General features: G+C 53.0%; 1 protein-coding gene across 1 annotated transcript in view; it reads right to left on the minus strand.

Moving 5' to 3' along the window:
- Nucleotides 1–5: 5 nt before the first annotated feature.
- The window catches only part of LOC138987895 (TRIO and F-actin-binding protein-like), a 34,504-nt gene continuing 14,129 nt past the window's right edge, over nucleotides 6–20,380 (minus strand). Inside the window, exons 7-16 of the mRNA XM_070370158.1 lie at nucleotides 16,473–18,951; nucleotides 11,975–12,089; nucleotides 10,196–11,290; nucleotides 7,067–7,144; nucleotides 6,344–6,507; nucleotides 4,818–4,851; nucleotides 4,580–4,717; nucleotides 4,355–4,385; nucleotides 2,595–2,690; nucleotides 6–244 (exon numbers count right to left, since the gene is read on the minus strand). Coding sequence (XP_070226259.1) covers nucleotides 6–244; nucleotides 2,595–2,690; nucleotides 4,355–4,385; nucleotides 4,580–4,717; nucleotides 4,818–4,851; nucleotides 6,344–6,507; nucleotides 7,067–7,144; nucleotides 10,196–11,290; nucleotides 11,975–12,089; nucleotides 16,473–18,951 — 4,469 coding nt within the window. The remainder of the gene's footprint in view (nucleotides 245–2,594; nucleotides 2,691–4,354; nucleotides 4,386–4,579; nucleotides 4,718–4,817; nucleotides 4,852–6,343; nucleotides 6,508–7,066; nucleotides 7,145–10,195; nucleotides 11,291–11,974; nucleotides 12,090–16,472; nucleotides 18,952–20,380) is intronic.

The following is a 20,380-nucleotide window of genomic DNA, read 5'->3' on the forward strand; positions in this document are numbered from 1 at the left end:
TTTTTTCAAACTTCCTGGGAGGATCCGGAATGGCCAATGGGCGGCGGGGTAGCCGGGACAAACAGCGGCGGGGGCCGCAGGCGGGCCAATGGGAGAGCGGGAAAGGCCCGGAGGCGGGGCCTCTTGCGACGGGACGGGCGAGCAGGGGCGGTCCCCGGCGCGGCGGATGGGGGCGGAGGGGGCGGAGGGAGCGGAGGGGGCGGAGGCAGCGGAGGGCGGGCCGGGCTCTGGCCCCGGGGGCGTGCTGGGAGGAAGGAAGGGCCCAGCGTGCAGGTGACTCCGTCCGGCCGCTGCGCGGGAGTGCGGGGTAGGGGCAGCGGGGTGTGGCACCCTCGTCGCCCAGCAACGGTTCCCCCGACCCAGTCGCCAGGCGCCAGACGGGAGCGATGGGTCCATTAGGGCTCTGCCCCTCGATTGGGTGACGACGCGGGCAAAGCACCCAATACTACCAACTCAGCGTGTCCCACTCGCCCAGCCTGGCTCATTACCTATGTAATGGACTTTCGTCCTTAACCACAGACCCGACAAGGGGGTGTCCTTGCCTCCATTTTACTAATGAGAAAATGAAGACTCAGAGAGGTGAGCCAGCTTGCTCAAGATCACACAGGAAGAAGAGGCGGGGGTTCTTAACAAGTAAGAGTGGGCGCTAGTGGTAAAGAACCCGCTTGCCAATGCAGGAGACACAAGAGACTCGGGTTCCATCCCTGGGTTGGGACGATCCCCTGGAGGAGGGCATGGCAACCCACTCCAGTATTCTTGCCTGGCGAATTCCGTAGAGGAGCCTGAAAGGTTACAGTCCATAGCGTCACAAAGAGCCAAGCAACTTAGCACAATCTAAGCGCAAAGTGAGTTCTGGAATCATAGGGCCTTCCCATTTAAATGCCCCCTCCTCACAGGGAGTCTTTCTCTGTTTAAGAACCTCATTTTGTGTTCTTGGGTGTGGACTGTTTCTCTTTCCCAAAGCACTTGGTGGTTTTTAAGAGGTTCTTTGCCTGCAGGAGCTCCTCTAAGCCTACAGCTGAGGAGGGACTGTGATGGAATTTGTTGCTAAGTGCATGGAATGGCTTATGGAGCATTGTGACTCAAGCCCTGTGTTACCTTAAGCAAAGTATTTAACCTCTCTGTGCCTCAGCTTCACCTTCTGTAAAATGAGATGATGCTATCATCTCACAGGCTGCTGTAAGGATTAAGTGTTTATTTAAATAAAGCACCTAGAACACTCCCTTTATCCCTAGTTAGTTCTCCTTAGGTAAGACATAGGGTGATTGGAATAATTACCATCTCAGTGATTCTGCCATCTCACTTTGGGGTTCAGAAATTATTTCTGTCATGATTATAATTACTATCCCCATTTCACAAATTAAAGAAGTGGAGGCCCAGGGAGCTGAAGTTCTCCCAGCATTTCCCACTGGAATTCTCTCCACCCTGAGAAATGAGACCACGGATAAGTCCTCCTAGACACTGGCCTTCTGGCATTGCTGAGCAGTGGTCTCATCCTACCCCTATACCTCACTCAGGCATTTATTTGGTCCTTGGGAGAGTGAGTGAACGGACAGAAGACCTCAGCTACCACCCTTGCCCAGTGGCATGGGCACTGGGCACCTGACAGCACCAGCCTCCTTGCTGGTTTCCAGGCCCCCGGGACTCTCTTCCAGTACCCTCAACACAGTGATTAGAACACTCCCCTGCCCAGAGTTCTTCAACACTTCTCCACTGCTGAGAGGTACATTCTTGTGCCAGCAGTCAGTGCTCATTATCATATGGCCCCTGCCTGCTGTCCTTCATCATTAGACACACACACGTTTCACGTGCTAGGGCTGCACAAGCACCAGGACGTCCCAGAATAAGCCAGGTCCCCTGTGCCTCCCTAATGGCACATGTTGTTCTGTGCTGTGTCTGGAACACTTCCCTTCCTGTCCTCTTATGCCCCAACACACACACACTCACTCTCTCCCTCCCCTCCCTCCAAATGTTTGTTTGCCTGGAAAATTCCTCCTCACCCTTCAAGTCTCAGTCCAAAGGAAGCCAGAGTGCCCCCAGCACAGACTGAGAATCTCCGTGTCCAGAGCTCCCTGCATCTGTATACTCTACAACTCAAGTGATGACCACACTGTGTCCTGACCAGTTCTATGTCAGTGTCCTTACAAACTGTGAGCTCCCTGTGGGCAGGAAGAGTGGTTTTCGTCTATATCATGTAAAGCCCAGGGCCTCAGCCCATATCAGGTTTTTCACAAATGTTGGTCCAGTGAGTGAATGCACAAGTGAACCAATGACTGCCTTACTGCAACTTGCCCTGGTAAGAGGGATGGTACAGCTTTAGGGACCCAGGAGTGACTTCTTAAACAGAGCTTTGGGGTTATCCAGTTTCAGACCATTCTTCTATTGAGGATAACAATATGAGGCTCAGAGAAGGGAGACAATGGCCTAAAGCCACACCAGTTAGGAGCAGAGACAGAACTCCAGCCTTAGGTTTCCTGGCTCTTGACCTTGGACTAATTTCACTATCCAGCCTGAGAGATGTTTAATGCTGCTCTGAGTAACTGTCTGGGTGGTTCCACTAGCAGTTCTGTCTCTCAGCTCCTGATTTTCCTCACCCCTGGATGAGAGAAGAGCTGCCAGTTCGTTGAGCCTCAATTGCCGTATCTGTCCAATGGGGAAAATCTGCGGAGCCTCTAGGGGCTGCAAGGACTCTGCAAGGAGACACAGATGCATGGAGGTGGTAGGGACAGGGTGGGCTCTGAGGTTGGCTAGAGCAGGCTTCAAATCCTAGCTCTCCCCTATGTGTCACCTAGAACGAGTGAGTTTCATTCCTTCATCTATGAAATGGACAATGTGAACCATACCTGTTACACCCAAGGGCGAGGATTCAATGCAATCAGGTGTACCACTCACTGAACACAGAGCTGAGCACATAGTAGGTGCACAATAAATGCTGGTTATCATCACCAGCAGCAGCATCCCAGAGTCCATTTCCACATTTCTCTTCCCCTGCTCTCCCACCAAGGACTTACCTGCTCCCTCCTGCTGGACTACTCTGTGTTAGTGACCTTTAGTTGGGCTGATAAGGTAATTCCCACCCCTTAAAGATACCACCCTGCCTAGATAACCATGTTTGCTTGGTTATCCTTGTGCCTTAACCCCATAGAGAAGCAGAGAGGAAATGAAGAAGTGGATGGGGGACTTCCCCAGTGGTCCAGTAGTTATGACTCCACACTTCCCCTGCAGGGAGCAGAGGTTTGATCCCTGGTTGGGGAAATAAGATCCCACATGCCATGTGGCCAAAAAATAAACAAAAATAAATAAACTGAGCCAAGATATATCTTTTTTAAATACTAAAAAGAAGAAGCAGATGGGAAAGTTAGTGTTTGGACACTGCCCCCCACCCCACCCCCTCACACCTCTGTACATCCTGATGTCTCTGAGCCAGTCCTCCCCACAGCCCTGATCATCGGCATATATATATATTGTTTTCCCATTAGACAGATGTGGCAACTGAGGCTTGGTGAGTTTGGCTGCAGCCATGCTCTCATCAAGAAATGAGGAAAATCAGCAAGCGGCTGGTTCCTCTAAACCCTAGCCATGCACCCTTGGGCAAGTCCACCTCACCTCCCTGAGTTTACACTGTGTCTAATTACAGCATCTAGTGTGCCCAGCTTCGGAGAAGGCAATGGCACCCCACTCCAGCACTCCTGCCTGGAAAATCCCATGGACGGAGGAGCCTGGTAGGCTGCAGTCCATGGGGTCGATAAGTCGGACACGACTGAGCAACTTCACTTTCACTTTTCACTTTCATGCACTGGAGAAGGAAATGGCAACCCACTCCAGTGTTCTTGCCTGGAGAATCCCAGGGACGGGGGAGCCTGATGGGCTGCCGTCTATGGGGTCGCACAGAGTCAGACACGACTGAAGCGACTTAGCAGCAGCAGCAGCAATGTGCCCAGCTTAGAGCTAGACCCCCAGCTTATCAGAGTACAAGAACCAGCCTGTCGTTGAGAGAAGAGAGCCCACAAGCCAGCCTGTGGCCCCTGGAGGTGGCCAGGCCTGCTCCCTCCACCGTGATGCAGGGGCCAGAGAGAGCAAATCTCAGCTGCCTCCCCTCCCCTCTCCTCGCTCTTGAGGAAACCCCAAACCAGAGGCCTGAGTGTTTACAGCCCTCTCTGGGTAGAGGATGGGTTACGTAATGCCAGATGTTTGTGCAACTGGCTCAGGCCCAGGTCTGAGACACACTTTGCAATCCCAGAGCCCCTCGCAGGCCCTCTCTCCCTCTCCCCCTCCCCCACTCCCAGCCTGGCTGCCCTTGGCCTATATGCTGATTGGGAGCTTCAGCTGTGTGGATTATTCCATCACCCTTCACCCTGCAAGCTGAAAGCGGCCCCAGACCAGTCCTGCAGGTGGGACAGGCCCCTCACCGCAGAGACCAAGGGAGCTCAGGGCTCTGCTTCCAGCTCTCCTTTCTCAAGTGCGGGTCCCACATCTCTCCCTTTCAGCCCCTACTGGTTTTCCTCTGCCTAACACCAGCCTCCTCCCTCCCCTCCCCGCCCCCACCCTCACCCCTCCCACCCCACTGGAGCCAGCCTACCCTTTGCCACCTGAGGACCCCCAGAGACAGCAGGAACGGATTGAACAGCGTGGGACGGTCCCTGGGCATCCGCCATGAGGTCACCAGTCGGCCCTTGAGTGGGTTCCCAGCCTTGCCCTCTGCTGGCCTCTTGTCTGCCTGTCAAACAGGGTCCAGTATTGGCCCCCAGGTCCCTTTGGTGGGATGGGGGAGTCCCTGATGACAGCCTCCCCTGCCCATGCTGCCACGCCCACCTCACAGGCCCAGAGTTGCCATCTTCCTCCATCCCAGAACTGCCGAGAAAAGAGCTTGTGAACTCGTTCACCCGTGAGGTATTGGTTGGCAGGGCTCTGGGGGCTCAGCACCCTTGGGAATGTGCACTTCTCCACCCTCAAATTGGACCCCAGGGAGCCAGCGGGAGAGGAATGCAGACCACAGATGTGTGTTCAGCCCGCATAGGGTTTTCAGATTATTTTGCATTAGGTTCCAGTGTTAATCAAGAGGTTAACACATAACTACATATTTCCAGCTTCTCTTGAAATATCTAAAGATGGAGAAACTCTGGGTCCCTCTTCCCCATGGCAACAATCCTCTGGAGCCAAGGAGTCACCCAAGTGTCCCCTAACCCCGAGTCCCCCATCTGCCTACTCTCCTCACCTTTGTGAAAGGAATGAGTCCCAGACATCTACAGTCATACCCAGCAGAGCCCCCAAGTGCACCCGCTTTGGAGTCATCTTTGTTTGGGGATTCCCTAGTGGCTCAGCTGGTAAAGAATCCACCGGCAATGCAGGAGACCTGGGTTCGATCGCTGGGTTGGGAAGATCCCCTGGAGAAGGGAATGGCTACCCACTCCAATATTCTGGCCTGGAGAATTCCATGGACTGTATAGTCCATGGGGGTCTCAAAGAGTTGGACACGACTGAGCGACTTTCACCTTCACTCGTTGGGGAAACTGAGGCCCCTGTGAAGCAGAGGCATTTGCCCAAAGTCACAGAGGAGGTTACTGGCACAGGCAGGACAGAACCCAGGTGTCCCAAGTCCCCAGTATCCAGAGATTCTCTGGATGTGGGACATGAAGCATCAAAGCACATGTCCAGAGGACACTGTGGAGGAGGACGGCCCAGACCCTGCACCACATCCCCGTCACAGCCCTGACCACTAGACCGTAGGCTCCATGATGGCACTCCAGTTCACCTCTGGCGCACACACAGGCATATAGAAGGTGCTCACTAAGTATGCAAGCGAATGAATGAATGAATGAGGCAGTTGTCATTCTGTCCAGTCTACGCTTCCTGGGGGTGGACTGAGAGGTTTTCTGGGTTGCTGGGGCAGGCCCATTTCATGGAGCCTAAAGGGAGACCACTATATTTCTATTTCCTCTTTGTTCACAAAACTCTGGTCCCAGGAAGTGTGAAGAAATAACACAGAAAGAGGAGGAGCAAAGCTGCCGGAGTCCCTGGGAGAACTGGAAGCACCTTTAGTGACCAGTCCCCATCACCTCCCATTTCACAGATGGCCCACTCAGCAGTGAGCATGCTGCTTCTACTCTGCGAGGCCACGAAGGCAATCAGGGCAGAGCTGGGAAGCGGTGTTGCGGGGGGAGCAGGGAGAGGCCTGGGTAGGGGGTTCTGAGTCCCAGGTCCTAATTTGAGCTCTGCCACCGGTGGGCTATATGATCCAGGATGACTGCCCTGCCCCTCGTTTCCTCCTCTGCCCAACAGTCAGGGGTCGGGCAGAATCCCCCCAGCTCAGACTAGGAGCAAGGCCAGACAGACACCCCCTCACCCCGTCACACCCGGCTTTTCAGGAGCCAGCATGAGAAACAGCAGAACAACAGGATTAGAGAAGCACTGGCCCCAAGCAGCCTGGTCTTCCTCTCCCGCCTCCCGCTGCCCCAGGCCCTCGGCTCTGACCTCACCTCTCTGGAGGCTGAGGGTGATGAAAACAGTCTGTTTGGCAGGTCCTGGGGAGGGGCGGGGCAGAGCATGTGCTCCAGCTGCAGCCAGGCTTCCCAGCAGCCTTGGCGGGTCCCACCACTTGCATACATCTCTCCCGCCCGGGACCCTGGAGATCCTCCAGGCCCAGCTGACTTCTGTACCTCCCTGGCCCTCTTCAGTGCCTCTCTGGCTCCAGCTCCTGGAAACCTACCCTTTCTCCCAGGGTGGCCAGCCCTCCAGACCCAGGAGGACCTTGCCTTCCGAGACTATCAGAGTCAAACTGCCATTTGCCCAGGGAAGGGCAGTGACCTTTTCAGGGCATCCTAGCAAGTCGAAAGTGGAGCCCTGGGCTTCTGACCCCAGGACCGTCCAACCACCCAGGTCTCCAAGCCAGAAGGTAGCCCTGCTGCCCAGCTCCTCTAGAGCCCCTCTTCTCAGTGACCCCATGACAGAGCCAGCCTTGGTCTGGATGACTCCAGAACTCATCTCAGGACCTCAGCCCACCTCCTACCTGATTTCCCTTCCCTTCCCCTCCCTATGACCCACACCCATGACCCAGTGACCCAACTACCGAATCGGCCTGCTTCTGATCAGTCAGTGAGTCTTGTCCTCTGCTTCGTTCTGATTCCTCAGGCTCCTTTGATTGGAACTGGAGATAAGAAGGAACATAGCTTCGATTAGGGTATTTCCCTTCCCAGGTTCTATCCATCTATCCAACTTCTTATCCATCCATTCATCATCCATCCATCTAACGTCCATCTAGAATCCAACATCAATTGGTCCATATATCCATCCACCATCTAAAATCTACCCTACATCATCTACCTACTCATCTATCCAACATCTATTATCCCAATATATCCACCCTCAATTAACTCATCATCTTTTCATCCATCCTATATCCATGTATCCTTCCTTAATCCATCCAACATCCATCTACCCATCCTGCCGACATTCATTCACCATCCATCATGCATATTCTACAACATTTACCCATCCATGCTATATCTATCCAGCACCCATCATCTGTTCCATTTATCACCCATCCATCCATCCACCCACCCATCTGTCATCCATCTGACATCTCTTTCTCATTTGTCCAGCACATATCATTTATCCATTACCCTTTCACACATCTGTCATCTATCATTCATTCATCATCTACCCACTGACCTACCCACCCCCAATCTGTTTCTTGTAGGCCCTCAAGCATCCATATATTCATGGTCAACCAACCACTGAGCTGAGCTCCTCCTTTGTGTCAGGCCCTGGGCTAGGGGCTGGGGGTATGGAGATAAAGTAGGTGCAGCTCCTGCCCCCAAGGAGCTCATGTTTTTTAAGGAAAAATGGCAACAACTGAGCATGACCCGATGAAGAGTAGCAGAACTACCAAGCCCAGAAAGGAAACAGCACCAGCCCAGGGGTGGGGTGAGTATTCAGGAAAAGCGTCTCGGACAGAGCACCTATCTGAGACTTGAACAAGGAACATACACGTACATACACACAATGGAATATTACTCGGCCATTAAAAAAGAATGAAATAACGCCACTTACAGCAACGTGGATAAAGCTAGTCATTATCATGCTAGGCAAAGTAGGTCAGAAAGAGAAAGACAGATAATACATGATATCGTTTATATGTGGAATCTAAAGTATGACACAAGTGAACATATCTGCAAAACAAACAGACTCACAGGCATGATTTGTGGTTGCCAAGGGGAGAGGGAGGTGGGGAGGGAAGGATTGGGAGTTTGGAATTAGCAGATGCAAGTTATTATATATAGAATAAACAACAAAGTCCTACTGTATAACACAAAAAAACTGTATTGAATATCTTTTGAAAAGCCAGAATGGAAAAGAATATGAATATATATATATAGGGAGGGCTTCCCTCGTGGCTCAATGGTAAAGAATCTACTGCCGACACAGGAGACATGGATTCGATCCCTGATCTAGGAAGATCCCACATGCTGCAGACCAACTAAGCCTGTGCACCACAACTGCTGGGCTTGTGCTCTAGAGCCCGGGAGCCACAACTTCTGAGCCCACACGCTGGAAACTACTGAAGCCCACATGTCCTGGAGCCCATGTTCCACAAGAGACGCCACCGCGATGAGAAGCCTGCACGCTGCAACTAGGGACTAGCCCCCACTCGCTGCAACTAGAGGAAAGTCCGTGCAGCAACGAAGCCTCAGCACAGCCAAAAAAAGAGAAAGAAAAATGATTTTTTAAGTGAGTTGTTTGTTTTTTAAAAAGAGTATAACTATGTCACTTTGTTGTACAGTAGAAATTAACACAACACTGTAAAACAGCTATAAAAAACCAAACAAGCAACCTTGGGCTTTGGAGTCAATACTTTGGTCCCATTTCTCTCGCCTTATACATGAGCTTCCCTGGTGGCTCAGACAATGAAGAATCCACCTGCAGTGCGGGAGACCTGGGTTCAATCCCTGGGTCGGGAAGATCCCCTGGAGGAGGGCATGGCAACCCACTCCGGTATTCTTGCCTGGAGAATCCACATGGACAGGGGAGTCTGGCAGGCTACAGTCCATGGAGTCACAAAGAGTCGAACACAACTGAGCAACTAAGCACATATATGTGTGACCCACGGCAAACGCTGAATGCGTCTGGGCACTGTATCTATCTGAGGCACGCATGGCAAAGTGTGTAAAGCCCCCAGCCCAGGTCCTGACACACCGTGAACCCTCCCCTGTCGTCCATGGAGGAGGCAGCATGGGGCTGCACATCATGGAGATGAGGAGAGTTTGGATAAAGGAGCAGGAACCTCCACATTGCCCCAGTGGTGCCTGTCGGGGGAGCAGTTGGTCCCACACTACTGAAGACCAGGACCAAGAGAAGCTGGGTGTTAAAATATGCTGCATCCCTGGTGAGCTGAGGCTAGGTTGCAGGGTTCTGGTCTCTAGGACCCTTCCCATCTTCAAATAAACGCTCGGGGCAGCACTGACTCTGTGACCCTGCCCCTGGGCCAAAGAGATAAGGCAGGGACTTTGTGGGCATCTACTATGTGCCAGGCACTGGGCCTGCTTTCCATACAGGCCCCCATTGAAGCAGCTGTCTCAGCAGTGAGCTCAGACCAATAAGCATTTATACAACTCCTTCCCTGTGCCTGAGAGGCGCTGCAGGGGCCAGAGAGGGGTAAGTGAAGCCGTCCTGGATTTTAAGGAACTTGGAATACTGCCGTGGGGAGGGGACATGACCACATTGGGTGCAGTCCCAGACAGGGCCAGGTAGAGGCCACCAGAAAGCAACACAAACCAAGTATCGTAGGGCCAGAAGGGGAGAAGGCCCTGGTCAGTGCATCTTGTGGGAGGCCTCAGGGTGATCTGCACAGAGCAGACCTGCGGTCCACCCCCACCCTAAGCCCTACTAGCTGTGTGATCTAAGCCACTCAGTGGCTTAACCTCTCTGTGTCTCAGACTCCCTATCTGTAAATATTGCCTTTCTCATCAGACTGCCGCGGAGAGTAAATGAGGAAAATACCATAAAACATTCAGATCAAGATTTAGCACCTAGTAAATGCTCAAAGAAAGGGCTGGGTATTATCACTGCAGTTTGGTGGTAGGGACAGGTTTTGGTCAGGAGGGAGACGGTGTGCAGGAGCTGAGGGGTGACCGTTCGGGAGACTTGTGTCAGGTGGGGCTGACTTTCAGGCTGTCCCTTGGAAATGAGACTGACTTACCTCCCGCTGTGGCGAGCTGGGGTCCTCTGCAGGGCTCCTGCTCCCCAACTGGCTCGTCTCCTCCAGACCAGTCGTAGCTGAGGACTCTGGTCCGCTTGTCACTTTGGTCTTTGGCCACTGGGTGGAGATGCTGGTGGGGCTGGACGGCTGAGCGGAGCTCTGGGGCCACTGCCCGGGGTCATATCCATTGACTAGGGCAGCCCCTGCTCCTCCTTCAGGCTGGCTGTGTCGGTCTTGCTCCAGCTCCTGGGTACCCTTAGTGCCTGGGGAAGCCTGGCCAGGGCCAACCCAGTGTCCCGCTGGGTCCTTGTGGAGCAACTGGGCCTGCAGGAGCTCCAGGAGGCCCTCCCAGTCCAGCCGTGGAAGATGGGAGGTGAGTGTCGGCTCCTCCGAGCGACTCCACGTCCCCTCCCTGGGTACCCCAAGAAGGCTCACCAGGTCCCTCCAGTCAAACTCAGGTCGCCTCTCGGAGCCGTGCAAGTGTGGGCAGGCTCCCTCGGTGCCCCTGCCCATGGCTGGTAATGTCTCAGGCCTCTGGGATTTCGAGAACTCCCCTGGGCCTGCCCTGGAGTTCTCCGGGGGGGTCACAGGCTGGTGAGGACTGGACAGCTCCTGTAGGCTGCCCCAGCCCCTGTCCAGGGGTTCCTCCCAGGTCTCTGACTGCCACCTGTGGCCAGAGAGGCCACCCAGCAGGCTCCAGCTCTCAGACTCCCTGGGAAGGCCCCTCCACATTGCCTCTGGGGCTCTGGCAGCCCCCCGGCTGGACTCCCTGAGTCCTTGCCAGCCTCCCAGGCCTGGGCCCTCCTCCTGGCTGCGCCAGCCTCTCTCCAGGCATCTGTGCGGGCCCTGGGATCCTGGTGGCTCCTCCTGACTCCGCCACCCTCCCAGGGGCTGTCTTGGGCCCACCCGGCCACGTTCCAGGGGTCTCTGTGTCCGCTGTTCCCTCTCAGGAGTTCTGGCTGACATCCTCAGGGGAGGCGAGGACCCCTGGAGCCACCGGTCCCCCTCAGGCCGCCTCTCGGGGCTCCTGGGATGAGGGGCTTCTGTGCGGCTACGTCGGGCTGGTTCTGCCTGCTTCGCAGGGGACTTGGTTACCTGAGGATGAGGTGAAGGGGTGGGTGAGGCTCCAGGCCCCTGGCTGGGTGGGGTCTGTCTAGGAGGACAGGCAGCTGGGGTCCCAGCCAGGCCTCAGGGGAGTTGCAAGCTCTCTCTTCACAGCAGGCTGGATTAAAGCAGGTCAGAGAGTACCTAGGGCCCCTGAAATCCCTTCCTGAGGGTGTCAGCCCTTCCCTCTCACCCACCTTCCTCACTTTCAAAAAGAAGAGCTGCTCACTTTCCAGTTTCCCCCACCACCCCTCCACACAAGATACTGATTCCAACCTGGGCTCTCCAGGGCCAGAATCTGCACCACCAACACCCCATCCCCTGGGTGGGCCTTGCCACCTAAGAGCTACTTTAAACACGCAAATCCCCACCCTGGAAGAGACAGCCTGTAGAGCTGGACTGACCCATGGGAAGTTTCCCTGAAAACTTCCCAACTTGGTAGATGCCTAATGAAGGAAGAGGGCAGCGGCCATCTTCAAGATGGATGAACTGGGGTCTGCCTCATTTTTGCCGACTCTTTGGGAGAGAGAGGAGCTGGACACCCATGATTGGGGCTTTGACCCTTTCATAAAGAACCTCCCTCCCAGGACCCCCGCCCAGCATCTGGGGGAGAGGAGAAGCAATGGCCCACCCCTTGGGGGTAGAGGGGCCTCCCAGCAGGCTGGCCGTGCTCACCTCCCTGCTGAGGCCAGGGCTGGACTGTCTTCGGAGAAGTTGGCTCTGACCTTGGCTGGGCCACTGCGACCGCCCCTCGTTCTGGGCCTGGAAGGCCCCCGGTGCCTCGGACTTCCTATGAGCAAACGCAGCCGCCCCTCTGAGGGCCCTTGGGGCTGTCCCACTCCCGGTACCCCAGCTCCTCTACTCCCGCCCCCAGTGGCAGATTCAGGGACCCACTGCAAGCTAGATGAAGGGCCTGGAGTGAGGAAGGAGCCTCTCAGGGCCTCAGTTTCCCCTTCTGCAAAATGGGGATAGTAGTCCACCTGCCTCACGGGGCCGTTGTGAAGATGAAGTGAGAAAAGGGGTGAGCAAAAGTAGGGGGCTCCACCTTGGCCTAGACCACCTTCTGTCTCACTCAGTGCTTCCTTTCTGGCCACTACCCCATGAGTGGCCCACAGTTCACCCACATAGTCTCAACTGGTCCTTGTGGGAATTAAGATTTATTCAGCACCTACTGTGCCAAGCACTGCGCACACATGATCTTAATGGCAAACATTTATGGAGCACTTCCTGGGTTCCAGGCACTTGTGCTATCTGACCTCACCTCCCGCAAGCCATGAGGTGGCGATCAGAGATGCATAATGTCATATGCCGCCATATCCCATTCTTTTTGCCTTCTTCCTGCCCATATGGTAAATTTTGGACTTCTGAGGCCCACCTGTTTTCCCCCTACTACTAACAGGTTTGCAGCCATTCTAGCTGTCAGTAAAAGTGCTCTTAGCAAGATCAGAAGAACAAAATATCCCCTCTGCTCCACAACTCCAGAAAGGCCAACATAAAACCATTCATGCAAATGTCATTTCTAAGACACCCAGACTCAAGGCATTGTCGCCACATCCAACAAAGATAACCCCTAAGTCCCTGGTTTCAGCTAGTTGTCGTGCTTAATAATTGGTAGCCATGGCTATTAACATTTAACGTGACGTCTCTGTTGGAGTGTAGGAACACTGAACAGAATCTGGGCGCATCTCTCCCCTCCCATATATAAGACCTAACCACTCCACTTGACATTTAGGATATTTATTGCAAGAGGGTTTGAGAGTCAGACTTCATTTAAATTGACAAATGAAACTGTCTCTGGTGGCTAAACCACACCAGGAGGAGCCTGGGAAAGATGACCAGGTGCTGACCTTGACCAAGCCAGCAAAACAGGAAGAGGAATCTCTGCTCAGGTCTGAGCAAGGACCTGTGCTCTGCAGTCTGCCTCTAGCTTGGAGACTAGGCTGAAACTAGAGGTTTGGAGAATAAAACAATTATGGGTTTGGGCTTTGTTCTTGTGTTATGGCTTTTGTCAATGTCATTAGAATCAGATCCATAAACTAATTTGCTGTTTTAGCACTTCTTGGCATGTGACTCACAGGGAACTGAAGTTCCCCACTCTGGAGTATTTCTGAGTTTGAAGGCTGCCTAATCAGGTTTGATTTTTAATCCAATTTGAAGCGAGAGAGTTTCCTTGCTCTGTGAGATCTGAACCTTAGAGTGAGTTTCTCTTAGAACCAGGAGCCTCTGTGGAGTAAAAACCCCAACGCTGAGTAGGTGGGGAGAATGGCAGCAAAGACCCTGTGCAGCTGGTGAGGAAAATGTGTGTTCTGTCCCGAGTGAGGGCATTTTCCATATAAACTTCAGTGTGTTAAATGAGTATTCCTTCTGAGATGTTCCCCCTATGCGGGATGGAGAGACCAAGAAGATTCTGAGCCTTCAACCGAGACCCAGCCTTTCTGATGCTGAAGCAACAGTGTCTCCTTGGGCTACCTGTTCCTGAGGGTTGGTGTGGCTGCACCGAAGGCGACAAAGGAAATACATTTCCTTTGAAAGCTTGGATGGGCTCTTCCACTTGCAGAGTGTATTAAAGGACAACAGCTGTCAAGTCTAGCAAATTCTGTGAAGGCTCTGTTTTGAATTTAAGAGACTAGGAAATGCTTATATGATTCTAAGACAAGAGATTCCACATTGGAAAGCAACTATACTTCAATTAAAAAAAAAAAAAAAGATTCCAAAGGCATTAAGAGGGTAGAAAATGAAGATGTCAAGCCAAAATTCCTAATGCTTTAATGTCATAACCCTTTAAGGAAAAATTTCCAGGCTCAATGAGAATGATGCTTAGAGTAGATGCTGGATAAATATGTTGAATGAATAAATGGGAGAAAAGAAAAGTATCGCTTTATAGCCACCCATTCATGAATTTCAGCCTGCCATTTACGGATACTTAAATAGGTTTTCAAATTTTATCTTCAGAGGACAAATGGTTTCCTACTTGGAAAAAATACCATACAAGAGGGAAAATGTTAATTACTCAGTAGAGTTGTAAAACCTTGGTTAAAAGGTAAATAATCTACTTTACCAAAACATATATGTTAAATATACAACTTCTATATATCAATCACACCTCAATAAAGCTTTTAAAAAAGATAATCTACTTCAAAGGGAGCAAAATAAAATGAAGAATCTGTGTAAAAACAATTAAATGGTTAATCAAACTATAAACATATTCCAGACTTCTGCAACAAATTTTTTATCTCTCTAAAAGTTATCACAGTAGGAAAAAAAGAAAATTCAATTTTGGTTTAAAGACCCTGCTGAGTTACCAGATAAAGTCAAACGTATGCAAATTGACATTAGACCAAAAAGAATTACGGAACCTCCCTGGTGGTCCAGTGGTTAGGACTCTACCCTTCCAATGCAGGGGACTGGGTTTGATCCCTGGTGGAGGAACTAAGATCCCATATGCCATAAGGCATGGCCAAATGATTAAAAAAATAAATAATCTTTTTTAAAAAAGAGTCATAATAAAAGGTCAAAGACAGAGGGGGTTTGCAAGGCAGTGAGACTACTCTGTAATATTCTGATGGTAGACACATATCATTAAACATTTGTCTGAACTCAGAATGTGCATCATCAGAGTAAACCCTGCTGTGAACTATGGACTCTGGGTGATAATGCGTCAGTGTAAGCCTATGGCTCGTAACCAATGGACCACCCCGGTGGGGGATGTTGATAGTAGAGGCAGCTGTGCACCTGTAGGAACGGTGTCTACACAGGAGATCTCTGTACTTTCCACTCAATTTTGTTGTGACCCTTAAAACTTCTCTAGAAAAAAAAAAAAAACTAACTAAGAAAAAGTGTATTTTACACTGAGGCCGGAGCCCACAAAGGTTGTCACCTGGGTAGTAAATGGATAAAACTTTATGGGAAAGGAAATCTGAAGAAGAGATAAGATTTTTCATGCAGATTCAAATCTAAGAGAAAATGTTGTCTAAGGGACAACAAAGAGAGGAATCGTGGATGCAAAATATTCCCGGCTCCTTACAGTGATAGAAATGTTCTATAATTAGGTTGTGCTGATGGTTGTACAACTTTGTCTCGGTAAATACGCTGTAATTTATTGACTTCTACACTGAAAGTTTCGAGACTTTCAGACCTATATGTTTTTGGTTCTCTTGACCCTAACTGGGGTTGGGTCCCTAACTAATTAATTCCAGACCCTGACCCTTAAAGACTATGAGGCTGGAACTGCTGATGAAAATCTCAGCCGGATCTGGAGGAAATGTTTCTCCTCCCTGAGGTTGTGGAAAAGCAGATGCTCTGCTGGGTCTTAAACGCCCGTGTAAATGAAGCCGATGACCAAGGAGATTCGTGTGATGCCTGGACTTCAGGTGCTGTCACCGTGTCCCAGAAAAGGAACATTGAACTTCCAAAAAGTCTGCCATCCTGTGGGTTCTCTTATTTAAGATATATGGCTCTGGCTATATTTTTTTAATAAATTTATTTTTATGTATTTATTTGGCTGTGCCAAGTCGTGGCTGCGGCATGAGAACTCTTAGTTGCAGCATGTGGAATTGATTCCCTGACCAGGGATCAAACCCAGGCCCCCTGCATTGGGAGCACAGAGTCTTAGCCACTGGACCACCAGGGAAGTCTCCTGGCCATACTTTTAAATTGACATCTCTGTTTTCTGAAATGTATGGGACCCATGAGTTTTGTTTGTCAAGGCAGGAAAAAAAAAACATGGACTCTTTTCTTCCCCCCTCACACAAGGTGGGAAAAAAAATAAAATAAACCTGTGACTCTCCAACGAAGAGTTTGACCTCATTTAAATTAATGTATTAAAGTCCCAGTTTTACAGATGAGGAAACTGAGGCTCAAGTAGGTTAAATCACTTTGCTGCATCACATAGGTTGGGGAATGGCTGTGACCCAGGATTTGAACCCAGCCTGCCTGACCCTGGTCTTTGCTCTTAACTACTAGGCTATGCGTATTATCATTTAATTGTCAAAAACAACTCTAGCACGTGGAAACAGAGAGGTGGAGTGCCTTGCCCAAGGTCACACAGCCAGTAAGTGGCAGGCAGGGGATCTAAACCCTTTCCTCATCTGGAACCTAAGCCTGCGGACTTTGCACCTGGCCTGTTGCCAAGCCTCCTCCCCAGCCCACCTGGCCGCCCCCGCCCTGGGCTCACCTGCGCTCTTGCCCGAAGAGGCGCTCCACCTCTGCGCGGCCAGGGCTGCGGGTGCGGCCCCCGTTGCTGCCCTGGGGCCCCGGCTCCCTCTGTGCCAGCCTCCTGGGGGGGGGCAGATCAGCCAGCACGGTGTACTCCTCCCTCTCCAGGTTGTGCCTGATCTCCCCTGGGGGTGCCGAGCCCCAGGAGCCCCCCGAGCTGCCTGGAGGAGGTGAGGGTGCCAGGAATGCTAGGTCACTGGGCAGGTGGCGGGGTGGGGAGGAGGCGCGAGGGGCATCCCGGTGCCCAATGCACACCTGAGGGGGCAGCATTGGGGAGCCACGCAGAGAGTCGGTGGAAGGGGCCAAGCTCTCCATACTCGTCCCAGGAGGGTCCTGGAAGAAGAGGGAGGGCTCGGGGGGCTGGCGTGGTGGAGATGAGAAGGAGGGTGCGTCGCGGTGCCCAATGCATACCGGTGCAGGGATGGCAGGAGGCTCATGCAAAGAGTCCATGGAGGGGACCAGGCTCTCTGTGCTGGCTCTGGGGAGATCCGGGAACAAGAGGGAGGGCTCGGGGGCTTGGCGGGGCGGGGAGGAGGCCCGGGGTGCATCACGGTACCCGATACACACAGGTGGGGGGAACTGAGGAGGGTCGTGCTGCGGGGACTGGTTCTCAGCATCCGATGTGTCTGGGAGGAAGGGGAAGGGGTCAAACTGGGTGTGGCGGGGGGGTGAGGAAGCCCGGGGGGCATCCCGGTGTCCAATGCATACGGCTGGGGGCATATAGGGGGGATCATGGTGGGGTGATTCACTCTCAGATGCGTGGGGGTCTGGGAAGAAGGAGAAGGGGTCATGCTGTAAATAGCGAGGAGGTGAGGAGGCCCTAGGGGCGTCCCGGTGCCCAATGCACACAGCACACGGAGGCTGGGGGGGCTCGGAAGAGGTCTGGGGTGCACCACGGGGAGTGGGATGCAGAGGCGAGGAGGTCCTGGAGGCCCCATGGTGGCCTGGGTTATGGGAGGTGGCAGTGGCCCGGAATGGTGAGTTGTGCTGGGTGGGTCCAGAGGAAGACTGGGGTGAGTCCCGCTGAGCTGATCTAGCAGGAGATGAGGTCTGAGGCCGGTCGCTCTGCGTTGGCCGGAGGGCAATGGATGCCCAGGGAACCTCACTTTGCTTGGAGCGAGATGGGGAAGAGGATCGGGGGCCATCGCTCTGCGTTGGCCGGAGGGGAAAGGAGGCCCATGGGATGTCTTTGTTAGTACGGTGGGGAGAGGCGTTCCGGGGGTTGTTCCGCTGAGAGGAGCGATGGGGAGAAGATGCTCTGGGATGGTCTTGTTGGGTGCAGCCCTGACAGGAGGTGCTTCCGGGGTTTCCCCGCCGTGAGGAAGAGAATTTGGGATTGTCCTGTTGGGTACAAGAGGTTTTAGGGTTGTCCCTTTGGGCAGAAGAGCTTCTAGGTGTGTTCTGTGGAACACAAGAAGGTCTGGGGTTGCCCTGCTGGGGAGTACAAGTCGGAACAGGAGCTTGAGGGTTGTCCTGTTGGGTGTAAGAGGCTCTGGAGGTGTCTTGTTGGGTGGCTCTGGGGGGAGAGGAAACCCAAGGATTATTTCGTTGGGTGGATGAGGTTCTGGGGCTGTCTCGTGGGACAACTCTTGAAGGAGAGGTTGCTCTGGGGGTGTTCCGCTGTGTGGAAGAGGTCTTGGGGGTGTCCTGTTGGGTGGATGAGGTTCTGAGGTTGTCTCGTGGGACAACTCTTGAAGGAGAGGTTGCTCTGGGGGTGTTCCGCTGTGTGGAAGAGGTCTTGGGGGCGTCCTGTTGGGTGGATGAGGTTCTGAGGTTGTCTCGTGGGACAACTCTTGAAGGAGAGGTTGCTCTGGGGGTGTCCCGCTGTGTGGAAGAGGTCTTGGGGGCGTCCTGTTGGGTGGATGAGGTTCTGAGGTTGTCTCGTGGGGCAGCTCTTGAAGGAGAGGTTGCTCTGGGGGTGTCCCGCTGTGTGGAAGAGGTCTTGGGGGCATCCTGTTGGGTGGACAAAGTTCTGAGGTTGTCTCGTGGGGCAGCTCTTGAAGGAGAGGTTGCTCTGGGGGTGTCCCGCTGTGTGGAAGAGGTCTTGGGGGTGTCCTGTTGGGAAGACAAGGTTCTGGGGTTGTCTCGTGGGGCAACTCTTGAAGGAGAGGTTGCTCTGGGGGTGTTCCGCTGTGTGGAAGAGGTCTTGGGGGCATCCTGTTGAGTAGATGAGGTTCCGGCATTGTCCCGTTGGATGATTCGGTGGGGAGAGGAGGCTCGGGAGGCCCCGTGTTGCGGGGAAGCAGCCTGGACAGCATTCCTTGGGGCAGAGCGATGGAGAGAGGAAGCCTGGGAGGTGGCACTTCGAGGACCACTCTGTGGCGTCGCGGGGGAGGCCGGGGTCGGCACCGACCGGGACCGCTCCAAGGAGAAGTACCCGCTTTCTCCCCGGAGCTTGGCCCAGTGCTGTCCGGCGCTTCGGTTCTCACCTCCAGAGCCTAGAGAGAGGAGGCAGGTTCAAGGCAAGCGGAGAGGTCCAAGCGGCTCCCACAGCCTACTTTTCCTGGTCCCCTAAGATGGATGACTGGGGCAGACCCCACACCATCTTCTTGGAGGTCCTCACACACCTCTGCCCCTAGGAGCAAGCAGACTGCAGGAGGGCTTAGGTGTCCCTCTCAGGCTGAAGTCAGGAATTTGAAATTGAAAACCAGGCGGACCTGGTCAAAGTGGGGTGGGTGGTAGAGCCAAAGGTCACATAGTGACCTTCAGAAAAGAAGCAAACTCTTCAAGAGCAGTTTTGAAAACCGCCTCTGTGAGCCCAGAGAGGAAGAGCTGAATCTCATAGCAGCTACCAACAATTTTCCATTTCTGTTCTACTTCCTGCAATTGGATTCCCAGAACTCCCTCCCTCCCTTCCAGTGAGACTCCTGTGTGATAGCTTTAGAAATTTCCTTTTGTGAACAGGCAGCAATGGCCTCACCTGAGGGGCTTGCTAGAAATGCAGACTCTCAGCACCACTACCCGCACTGGGCACATTGCATCAGAATCCACATTTTAATAAGATTCCTAGGCTATCTGCACGCACGCCACAGTTGAAGAAGCTTTGATCTAAGGGATTCGTGTAACTTCCCTATTCAGGGAGGGACACCCTCACAACCCCCATCCCCATGAAGGGCAGCATGACAGTGGTGTCACCCTCCACCCCCTCAGTCCCTTGGTCCCCAAGCATATGGTAGCCACCAGCCCTGTGCACGTACGTCCCTGGGTTGGTGCTTCAGAAGAGAAGTAAAGGCTATTGTGGCCTCATCTTGACGGGGCCATGACTGCCTTCATTAAAGGCCATGCTTCAGAGTCCCTCTTTTCTGGGAAGTTCCCTGGTGGCCCAGTGGCTGGAATTTACTGCCTTGGCCCAGGGTTCAGTCTCTGGTGGGGGAACTGAGATCCCACAAGCTGCATGGCTTGGCCAAAGAACAAAAAAGGAATCCCTCTTCTACTTTGAAACTTCTGCCTCCTCCAAGCTCTCTGAGCTGGTATCACTGAACCCTGAGTCTCTAGTACCCTTCAGGGGACTGGAACCACACACAGAATGACAAAGTTTTCATCGTTGGGAATTCCCTGGTGGCCCAGTGGTTGGGACTTGGCATTTTCACTGCCAGGGCCCGGGTTCCGCCCTTGGTCGGGGAACTAGGATCCTGGAAGCCGGCATAGCACTGCCCCCGAGGAGAAAATTTTTTTGCCTATTGTTGCCTGATGGACTGATGTCCCATGACATTCCAAATCTGCCAGCTTCTCTCATCTACCTCTTCCCACCTCCCCGCTCTCAGCCTCCCTCGTTTTTCACAATAGCCCTCTAACACGTACACTCTGGGCACAAGGTCATCATCTACCCAGGGAGATCCTTTCGAAAAGCAAACCTAGCTAGACCAC

This window comes from Bos mutus, chromosome 5 (assembly GCF_027580195.1).
Source record: "Bos mutus isolate GX-2022 chromosome 5, NWIPB_WYAK_1.1, whole genome shotgun sequence".
Lineage (NCBI taxonomy): Eukaryota > Metazoa > Chordata > Mammalia > Artiodactyla > Bovidae > Bos > Bos mutus.